Source organism: Phyllobates terribilis, unplaced genomic scaffold, assembly GCF_046119375.1.
Source record: "Phyllobates terribilis strain yellow unplaced genomic scaffold, ASM4611937v1 Scaffold_1__5_contigs__length_1240528914, whole genome shotgun sequence".
Taxonomy (NCBI): Eukaryota; Metazoa; Chordata; class Amphibia; order Anura; family Dendrobatidae; genus Phyllobates; species Phyllobates terribilis.
In genome coordinates this window covers 1,148,799,919-1,148,811,391 of record NW_027362761.1, presented here as the reverse complement: position 1 = coordinate 1,148,811,391, position 11,473 = coordinate 1,148,799,919, and the positions used below count along the sequence as shown (strand labels likewise).

General features: G+C 38.8%; 1 protein-coding gene across 3 annotated transcripts in view; it reads left to right on the top strand.

Annotated features, from left to right (window-relative positions):
- The first annotated feature begins 6,243 nt into the window (after window positions 1-6,243).
- The window catches only part of STK32B (serine/threonine kinase 32B), a 481,347-nt gene continuing 476,117 nt past the window's right edge, over window positions 6,244-11,473 (top strand). The window contains exon 1 of one of the 3 annotated variants that reach the window (XM_073648355.1): window positions 6,244-6,908. In XM_073648355.1, the coding sequence (XP_073504456.1) occupies window positions 6,770-6,908 (139 nt within the window). In that variant the 5' untranslated portion in view covers window positions 6,244-6,769. Of the gene's footprint in view, window positions 6,909-10,868; window positions 10,910-11,473 lie in introns of those variants that run through there. The other 2 variants (XM_073648366.1, XM_073648376.1) reach the window with 2 other exon arrangements.

The following is an 11,473-nucleotide window of genomic DNA, read 5'->3' as shown; positions in this document are numbered from 1 at the left end:
GCTAGGTATTCAGCTGGGGGCTGATATTAGTAGCCTGGGAAGCTCCGTGGGTATTACCCCCTTCCCAGGCTTCAAACATCTGCCCCAGCCGTCTGCTTAACCTCCGCTAGAGACTAAAATTACGGGGAACCCCACGCCAATTTTTTTTTTAATAAATCCTTTATTTTAACACTAAATGACAAGTACAGTGATCAACACTATCACTGTACTTCTTATATATGTGACTGACATGTTTCTATCTATCTAATCTATGTGTGATGCTATATTCTTTCTGTTCTAAATTGTCAGGTACCGAGGCTGAATTGCCGGCCGGCTTTTTTAAAGAGACGGTGCATGAAAACACTATTATTTTTTTAAATAAATCCTTTACACTAAATGACAAGTACAGTAACCAACACTGTCACTGTACTTATTATATATGTGATTGGCATGTTTATATCTATCTATGTGTGATGCTCTATTCTTTCTGTTATAAATTGTCGGGTACAGATGCTGAATTGCTGGCCGGCTTTTTTAAAGAGACGGTGCACGAAAACACTATTATTTTTTTTAATAAATCCTTTACACTAAATGACAAGTACAGTAAGCAACACTGTCACTGTGCTTCTTATATGTGTGACTGACATGTTTCTATCTATCTAATCTATGTGTGATGCTCTATTCCTTCTTGTCTAAATTGTCGGGTACCGGTGTATGCCGCTGCTGAATTGCCGGCCGGCTTTTTTAAAGAGAGCGTCTTCTGAGCAGTTTGTCAGCTTTTGGACACCTTTGAAGGTGTTTTCTATGTGTTTCTATGTGTTTTTGTTTGCCTGCCATTGGTTTTAACGGTGTTCGACGGTGTTCTAAGGTGTTCGACGAACAGTTCGACGAACAGTTCCTCGAACATCCCGGTGTTCGACGAACCGAACCGAACCCGAACACTACGGGGGTGGCTCAACACTATTAATGAAACGTTTGACTAAATATACCAGGATAAATTTCAAGTTAATAATTTTGTACGGCCCCTGAAGGATGGTATAAACATCCAAATGGCCCCTGACAGAAAAAAAGTTTCCCCACCCCTGGTTTAACTTTGAAAAAACTTTCAACTATTACTCACCCATAATATTGGTGTCATTTTTATCCTGGTTTTTCAGTTAGTATAGTATAGAATGTGATTTTTTACTCTACCTATCTAATGCTATCTGTGGCTCATTAATCTTAACTAGAGATGAGCAAATAAATTTGAGTGGAACTGAACTCTACTCGAAGATTCGCCAAGATGTGGATTTTTTTGTGATTCGCTTTCGCGATGATTCGACAACATGGCTGCTATCAGCTGTACCATAAAAGGCCATCAAAATGTAAAAGAGAAAAAAAAATCTTGTACTCACTTTAGGGTGCTTTCACGTTGCGTTCCGGCACCCGTTCAATGGCCCTGTTGAGGCTTACGTCCAAACCCCCTGTAAAACAGAATTCAGACGTATGTTCTGACGGGGCAATAGACTATAATGGTGCCGGCAGAGTGAAAGTATGCTCTGCCGTGCATAATTTTTGAGCATGTACGCCTACTGTAGGCGGACACCCAGACACAGTCTACAGAATTCCCTGGGCCTCTCATGCTGGGCTGGGGCGTTCGGGTTTGATTAGGCCTGGTAGAGTCCTACACATGTACATGCAAGTTCATGGTACACGCCATGTCGTAATGACCTTTGGAGCATGCTTGAGCAGAACCCTCCCAGTCCTCATGAGACCCGGAAGTCCAGGCCCAGCGTAAGAGGCTCGATGAGTTCAACGAGACTGGTTGCAATCTGAAAAATGTGACGAGGACCAGAAAGGTGACGGTGAAGAGTGGAGGGGCTGAAGAGGTGAGCGGCTAGGTGAGTATAAGGATTTTTATTCTTTTTTACATATTATGCTTATTATACTCTGGGGTCTGGAGAGATTACAGAGCATAATAAGGAACATCCTGGGAAAATCTGTGTGAACAGGCGAATTAGAAATTTTACGTGATCAACTTATTTCTAGTTTTACCCATTTCAATAAAAGTTATGTTTTAGGTTGAATATTATAATGATATTGGTATAGCTTAGTGATTCAGATGAACTGACGAAACTAGTTGGATGTGAGAATCTACATTGCTTGATTGTAAGTAATAAAATAGTACACTAATAAAATAGTATAAAAGTTTAACATACGGTAAAACAAATTATGTCCATTTATGAATTCAAACCCCACTGACGTAATTCCCTTATCCTTTTACTTTCGTGACTCCTATGAATTATGAATGATGTAAGTCGTGTAACATGGGAAAAGCCTAAATCCTAAATTGACTGATGTAGGCAGGAGGTAGGTGATATACACGAAGTGCTTGATGGAGTTATCTTCAGATTTGCTAGTCATGCAGTTTTCAACTTCATCTTCAAAAATGCACATATCTTATATATTAAAGGAGACCATGATTATTCTCTGTGCGTCCAATCTATAAAACCTGATGAAAACGCAGATGTCATGTATCTATTAGAAGGCATTTTTTTAATAATTTCATCTTCTAGTACAATTTGTAATCACCTTAAAAGGAGTCAGTCAGCACAAAATGACTTTTCAAACAAAGCACGGCGCAACTTGGGTGCGGCTAAACATGTCAGTGCATATTCCAACCTGTTTGATTTTCAGCTATCTCCACCCTTCTCTTCTTTGATTGACAACTCTAGCTTTACAGGATAAAAACCATGTCCCCCTGATGAAGCAAGGGTGAAACGCTTGTGTTCAGGATCATATGCAACATCAGCCTGACAGACATGTAAGTGTTCCCTTATCCTTTGATCCTATACTTTGCCACTAAGGCTTTGACGTAACTTATATGGACTACAAAGTCATATCTATTTGGACAAATAAAGATATAATATAGTTATGAGATGTTAATATCTACACTATTTGTATTTATATGAACGTATTTAATGTGGTCCTCCATTGCGTTACTTTGTTTAGGATGTATTTGTTTGTAATTTTTTAAATTTAATACATTTTGTATTTTAAGAGACTATATGCACCTACTTTGTTCTTTGGTGAGGATAAAAACCAAGTAGGTGGGAAGGTGCACTGAATTGTTTGGCCATGACAAGGGTGCACCGAGCGCCTGTGCTTTGTTTGTACAGTCAGTTTCTGCTGACAGATTGGTTTTAAGGCCACAGCCCCACTATCAGTATTTGTTCAGTATTTTTTCTCAGGAGTGGGAGCCAACACCAGGAGTGGGTGATAAATGCAGAATTGGTGACTTGTTTCTATTATACCTTTTCTCTGATTGTTCCTCACCTGGTTTTGTCTCCCACTCCTGAGAAAAAATACTGACCGAATACTGACCAAATACTGATAGTAGGGGGCCATGGACCAAAGAAGACGTCATCATTCCTGACTTGTCTGTCTTAGTAAACACTGGTATATCCCATAAAACAGGCTCAGTGGTTACACCATAGCTTTGCAACACTGGGGTCTTGGATTCAAAATCCTACCAAGGATAAAATCTGCAAGGAGTTTGTATGTTCTCCCCCAATTATTATTTTTGAGAGTGCTATTGATTTATGAAATAAAATTAAAATGACTGTTACCCTTTAAAGAATCTGTAGACACTATGATCACTTCATAATACAATTAGCAAAATATGATATTCAATCTGCGGATATTTATCACTATCATAAAATATAGCTTTCATGGAACAGATAACAGATATAGACGTCTGGTAGCGGTTACAACCTTTACACCATTCCTGTACTTGGTTTCTGCATTGCTCGACATACAGAATTGCTGGAAACTTGAGATGACCACCAGAGGGCAGTATCATTTTATATTTTGCCAATTATTTTCTTCCCAGACCAACAACAGTGAAAGCCTTAAGAAAATGAAAATTGTGTCTTTGTTGCCATGTTTGTTTGTTTTTTTTATTTGGAATTGATAAAACTGTACTCCTCTGTCGTCCTCTGTAGCATCTAATCACAGTGAAGTCATTTATTATTACTGCAAATAATAAAATGGGGTAATAGTAAATGACAAATGTGGCTATTGATAAGAGTTATGGAGTCGATTCTTCTAATATGGCTAAGACTAATAGAGCACACTGATAATAACCGATGGGCCCATTGGTGAGGGCTGCTTAAAGTAAAGGGACTTTGTCAGCACAGAATGACTGTTCAAACCAAGCACAGGCGCTCAGTGCATCATCAAACATTTAAGTGCACCTTCCCACCTACTTGTTTTCCCTCTATCTCCATCCTCCATCTTCTTTGATTGACAGCTCTGGCTTTATAGAACCAAAGAAGAGCGGAGATTAATGGAAAACAAGTAGGTGTGGCGGTGCACCTGACACCTGTGCTTGGTTTGAACAGTCATTCTGTGCTGACAGAGACCCTTTAAACATTATGGAGGAAATTGGGGTCTGTGCACTAGAATTGCATCAGAAAAAGGTCTCAAATTTTGGGCTACAAGTAGTGATGAGCGAGTATGTTCGGTTAATCCTCTCGGCGAGTATGCTCGGGCGAGTACTGAGTATCTTCAGCGTACTCGGTGATATGTTTGAATCGCTCCCATGTGCATGATTTGCGACTGTTTGACAGCTTTAATACATGTGAGGAATGCTTGTTTCTTTCGCATTCCTCACATGTATTAAAGCTGTCAAACAGTCGCAAATCATGCACACGGGAGTCATTCAAGCATATCACAGAGTACGCTGAAGATACTCGGTACTCGCCCGAGCAAACTTGCCGAAAGGGTTAACCGAAAATACTCGCTCATCACTAGCTACAACTCATTTGCACCTCTTCTTTTTAAAGAAAAATTTTCCACGGTTTTCATCATTTTTCTAAAAAGTGGTCAAGGTTTAACAAAAAGTGTGGTGTCAGAAATTAACATTAGTTATAATAATACAAAAGGTATATCTTTCTGGCACATGTTTGACCTCGTAATAATTAGGCTCAGCTTACTCCATAGAATAAAAGTACGAGTTGAAGCAACATCTGCTGAACGTTCTCCATTTAGCGCATTATTAATGGTCAAACTTTTACTTTTTGAGCAATCTCTGGCTGTTGAAAAGGTCCTTTGACAATTAACTGGTTAAGGGGAGTCCGGCTACTGGAACCCCAATGATCAGCTTTAAACTGTGCAGGAACTCCCTGGCAAATGTTCAGTTTCCCAACAGCACCACCACAGGGAAAATAAGGAATTACAGTTCTCATTTAAAGGGAAGCTATCATCTGAAAATGACCTATTGTTTAAATCACGATTTTTGTGTTAAATTTACTTTTTATTTTTGCCAATGTTTTTCTTTTTGTTTTTATATATCACAATCTGTATTAGAAATAATAAATAGATATTGTACAATTTTCACACAGGCCACTGAGGCTTTTTTTGACCTATTGTTTAAATCAGATTTTTGTGTTATATTTCCTTAAAGTTTTTTACTATCAGCAAAGGTTGTTTTCCTTTTTACATATCACAATTTTGTATTTTACAAAAATAATAATCTTTCAATTTTCACACTGGCCACTGGGGCTTTTTTTTAACTCTAACTTCCTGTTGTTTCAGGAAACAACACATGTACATAGCCAGACCCGGACCTTATCTTTTGATGCATCTAATGAGCATGTGAAAAGATGATTGTAAAGGGAGGAATATCAGGAGTAACAGCGACATTGCCTATTGTGTTATGTGATGTTTATAGTGGTGTTACATGTCACTGTAATCATGTCTGTTGTGATAATGAGGCTGCTGAAAACTTTTCCAGAAAAGACAGTAAAAAAACGCCCAAGTGGCCAACGTGAAAATTGCAAGATCACTATTAGAGCTGATGGTAATGGCAAGTCTAAAAAAAAACATGTAACACAAAAACCTGCTCACAATAGGTAATTTTTGTATGATAACTTTGCTTTAATTCAATGGGATATCCAAGTAACATATAGAAATACTGAATCCTCTAGATAGTAATATGTTCTTTGTAGCCTTGTTCTATTATGGCTTAAAAAATGAGGGTCGTGAATATAAAGCATCCCCCTAATAGCTAAGAAATTTATTGGTGGATTATTTGGAGATAGGTTTTCTAAGCCAGATGACAGCAATAATGACTTTAATGATTTTCCATACGGACTGGTTGGCAGTAAAATACCTGCGCATGTACGCCCTTTAAGGACAAGTCTTGCCGTGATGAATACGTTTTTGAACATTTGTTCGAACCCAGAGTCAATGATGTGAATCGGCCCCTGCCACCACCTGTACAGTCAGCGGAGGGCTCTGCAATGTCTGCGCTCCTCAAGCTGTGAATATGGTAATGCACTTCAGTGTCTCATTTTGCTAAGATCACAAGAGCTGTACTCCTCCTCCTCTCGCCCCCTTGCATTGATATGGCATGAACAGCACGGTACTAAATAGCAGAAGCAATTGCAGTGTGTCAAGGGAGGGATGGATCAGCTCTGCTGTGTCTGCTGGATCCCAGGACATAGAGGATTTCCCCAGCCCACCGGCTGTATACTCCAGTCCCACAGCTGCTGATGAAAACCCTTAAGCAGGGGCTACTGGAGAGAAATAAAGGCATGGACAACAATCTGAAGACTTCATCTGTGTGTGTGTAACCTGGAATCAGGGGGGGGTGAAGAGCTAGAAGACTGCAGGCAGCCTGTAGAGCACTGTGTATCCTGCTTGGCAAGAATCAGAAAGTGCAATGGCTTTCTATTGTGACATGGAAGGCTTCTGTTTCAGCTGAGATACTCCAAACTCCTCCAGATTAGGATTATTTTTATTGGGGATGGTGAAAACCCAGTGGATTATTATTATGGGTGCCAATCACTCACACAAAACTCCAGTGTTTGACGAGAATGAAGACGGTAAGGAGCTGTCCAGTGTGCACGGTGCTGAAATAGTATCCAGATGCTTCCTGCAGTCTGGTGTGTAATGTCTGCTGCCTATGTGTCTAGTTGTGATATTTCCTGGGGAGGGGAGATATTTTTTGTTTCTTATTAAAATTTATGCGTTTTTGTCTAAAAATAATTTTTGGTCTAAAAATAATTTTTGTCTAAAAATAATTTTTGTTTAAAAATAATTTTCGTCATTGGGCTTCTTTGGAATATTGCGCCGTTTGCCTTCTATAGCTTTTGTGTTGCACTGTCTATTGCTGGCTGCAGAATGAGTTAACTGAGAAACTGTGAGTGCATTCACTCTTGACTGTCCAATGGGAGAGTTTGTAACTTTTATCATTTTCACAGCTGATTTATGACTACATCAAAGTTGAATGTGCAAGGAAACAAAGAGCCTGTAAGGGTATGTGCACACACGTTGTGTTTTGCTGCGTATTTGCTGCAGATTTTTATGTAAATTTTCAGCTGCGTCTTGCAGTACCAGCAAAGTCTATGAGAAACCAAAATTCACTGTTCCCACATGTTGCTTTTTGTTTGCTGTGTATTTTCAGTGATTAGAAAAATGCTGAAAAAACTGACATGTCACTTCTTTCAGCGTTTTTTCAGCATTTTTTCAGCGTTTTTTCACCCATAGGAAGTAATGGGGGGATAAAAAAACGCTACAAATACGCAGCAAAAACGCACCTGAGTATTTTTCTGCGTATTTGCAGCGTTTTTGATTGCAAAATAGAATGGGGGTCTTTTTTTCACAGAACTTTATGTGCATTACTAAATAGAGACAGAAGGACAGTGAAAAAAACGCTGCAAATACACAGCAAATACGTAACAAAAAATGCATCTAAACCTGCGTTTTTGACGCAGCTAATCTCCTGCCAGAGAAAAGTTATTAGCAGATTTCATGCAGATTTTGGTGCAGAAAACATGCAGAAAAAACACAACGTGTGTGCTCATATCCTAAAAACCAAACGGTGCAAAATTTATACTGACACCAACTTGCAAAAAAGATTTTTAGAGCCAAATATTTGCATTTAAGCAAGAAAAAAAAGTCCCTAAAGGCGGACAAGCCCTTTAAATGATTTTTGCTTACATTATGCTGTCAGGATTGTACTCATTAAGGGCTCATGCTAATGACCGTTGTTTCGGTCTGAGTGCGATCAGTTATAAAACATCGGATCGTGCTTGGACCAATGTTATTTTATAGGGCAGTGCACATGTCTCATTTTTTTCTCAGACCGAGTGGTCCAAGAAAATACATCGCAACATGCCTGATTTGCCTCTGATAATGGGATGGCACTCACCCATTCATGTATATGGGTCCGTGGTAGACATCAGATCAGACTCGGATGACTTCACGGACAGACTGAATGGAGAAGATGGAGAAACTTTTTGTTTTAAATTCTCCACATCTGAAGAAACAGATTCCACACTGATCCAGTTCTGATCAGCATATGATTAGCATAATCGGACCGATTTTCTCAGATGGAGACCGTACGGTCGTCTACACCTGCCCTTAAAGTGAACACTTCTAGGTATTAGCTCCATTAATATTTACATCCAAAGAGCAAATCACCATAGTCTTCCTTCTGGAGTCACCATGCAGAATGCCTTAATCAAAAGACATAAGTTGTCTTGAAAGCTTGCTATTAGTCTCCATCTCTTTACTTATGCATTACAAGGGAAAAAAAAATACTACTACATGTTTATACTGGAAAGTCTGGCTCAAAGGAAATCCATAATTTCTCATTGGAGATGTGTGAAGTACAGACGGATGTAATTTAGCATGACCCTAATGGAATTAACTTCATTCTATGAACCATCATAAAACACAATAGAAACTCTTTGCTACATCTGTGTAAATATTTATGGAAAAACAATGTTAACAAATAATAATCATCCTTTCAATAGAAATTGTTACTAGTGATCTAATGTGGTTTTTACAGAAGCCACAAAGAATTCGCTACCAGTAATTATCCTCATTATTAGCGTTATGTAAAAAGCTTTAAAGACTCATTTTAATTGTTTTTTTTTTTTTTTACATGGCATGTAGGAAAACCCAAGCAATACTGTTTATGTCTAAGAATTATAATTGTTTTTTTCATGGGACTGCGAGTCATTCTAATTCATTTATTTTAACTTAAGGAGTTAATGTGAAGATGTTAGAAATCCTCTAAAATTTCTTATCAAAGTCACATATTTTTTATAGCCCGGTGTAACTTTTAGCAATTCACTATGTATAGCCTGTTAGGACACATATCATAATTTTTTTTAGTGTATTTGTAATTTACAACATCATTACCATCATTAATATATCTTGAAATATGATCATTAGCAACCAGAATAAAATGTTGATCTGATTTGATCGCTCACTAAATTAGTATAATACTTTAAGTTTCCCTGCAATCCTATAACTCGTTGGATTAACGATTTGATCCGAGCTCAGCTCTGCTACATCTACATACACAACGTGATTTTTTTTTCCCCTCTGCATGCAATCCTCCGGGATTATAAGAAAGGTCAGCTTGGCATCGTGCTATGGATTACCTGTATCTTTTTAGCGGCGGCTGAAATAGCTTATTATCGAGGCATGCAGATGATAGGTGAATCAGATGAAATGTTATAGAATCTCCATTTAGCAATGAATAAAATGTGAATGTGTTCCGATTGTAGGACTATGTATTTAGGAAATCAGTCATGTGTATAATCCGGCAGCGTATTGTTATAGTAATATAAAATATGAATGGACGGTGTAACCGGCGCTGACAGTCCCAGAACATCATTTATTAACCTAAGCATTTATAAATTATTATTACTGACCAACAGTTGAACGCTGACATCATCTAAACTGTCGGCAAAGCAATGGCTTTATATTCGGCAGCCCGATGGAAAGCCAAAGTGAACGAGATGAAAATTCTTACTGGTTTTCCGATAAGAAAGATGCAAGCGGAAACCTGTTGATTGACTTGTTGCAGAGAAGGACCTGTCGGTTGGATGATTCTCATCAAACATAATGACATATGACATGGTGATGATCACAAGGACTCATTATTGACTAGACATCATTTTTTTCTTAAAAAAAAGCATAAGACCCCGAATTGTGTCATTCGCACCATCAAATCAAGAGCCAGATGATAATCTTTGATGAGACGTCTCATCCTCTGACTGATATGTTAGTTAGGATCTGAGGCTGCTTCATGTCTCTTATAAATGCTTAACATCTTTCTAATTAACATCAGTAGGTCAGATTTACTAATGTGTTTGCATCTAGACTTTGACAAAAAAAAAAATCTGCAAAAATCTGCAAAAAATTGGTGCATCAACTATATCATCTAAATAACTAGTTTTAGATAATTTTATTATGTTTTAGATATTTTTGGGGGCATAGCTTAAAGCACCACTCCAGTAGGTTTTTTTTATTGCACCGCTGGAGTGGTGCTTTAAATGTAATTCCCCTGCCCCCAGTCTCATATTCATGTTAGAACTCTCCTGTTAGTTTTTTTTTAGTTTGCTGGTCACATGACCATTTTTGCCTATTTAATCCGGCTCCGCCCTCCTGGTCTTGCTGGACTTCATTGTATTTACTACTCTTGAGCTAGCTTGGTGCTCTGTTGCCGTTCTCTGTTAGTTTTGCTAGGTCTTCTGACCTCTATGCTTTTTGTTGTGTGTTTGTCTTTGACTGCTACTATTTCTGCTAGGAGGTGTCCAACTTATCCCAGTCCCTAGTTCTTGTAGGGATCCCTCCCTCACATCTATAGGTCTTCGTTCAGACTAGCCGAGGACTTTAGCGGGTCTGATCGCAGGATCAGGTTCCCCGTTACATTGTAGGGATCTAGTTTAGTTCTATTGTAGGGACAGTTCTCCTGTCTTTCCTTAGTCCCTGTAGCAGATCATAACAGTAAGTCCAGCCAGAAAAAGAAAAAAAAAAAAAATTTTCTCTAAGGAAAGACCTCCAGTTTTCCATCATGGTCTCGGTTCAAGATTTGGCTCAACGCTTGCAGGGACTCTCTCTGGAGGTGGCCAAGCTCCAACAACACGTGAGTAGCTGTTCTGGAGCACATTTTGTGGAACCAAAGGTACGTCTGCCTGATTTATTTTTTGGCGAACAACAAGATTTTTTTTCTTTTAAAAATGCTTGTTTATTGTATTTTCGTTTGAGACCCGGATCCTCTGGTGATGAATCACAGCGCATAGGGTTCATAATGTCACTTTTGTGCAAAGATCCTCAGGGATGAGCCTTCTCTCTCCAACCTAGTGATCCGTGCTTTAGATCAGTGGATAGTTTTTTTTCTGCTTTGGGTTTGTTGTATGATGATCCTGATCGTGTCTCATCTGCTGAGTCTGAATTGAGACGTTTGAGGCAGGGATCAGGTAATGTGGAAAAATATTGTTCTCACTTCCGTCGGTGGTCTGCCCAGGTGGGGTGGAACGATTCAGCTTTGAAAAGCTTGTTTCTTGCAGGGCTAGGTGAAAGGGTTAAGGATTTACTGATTGCTTATCCCACACCTGGAAACTTGCAGGAGGCAATGCAATTAGCTATACGGGTGGACAGGAGACTGCGTGCAAGGGTTAATGAGAGCAAATCCTCTGCTATGTCAGCT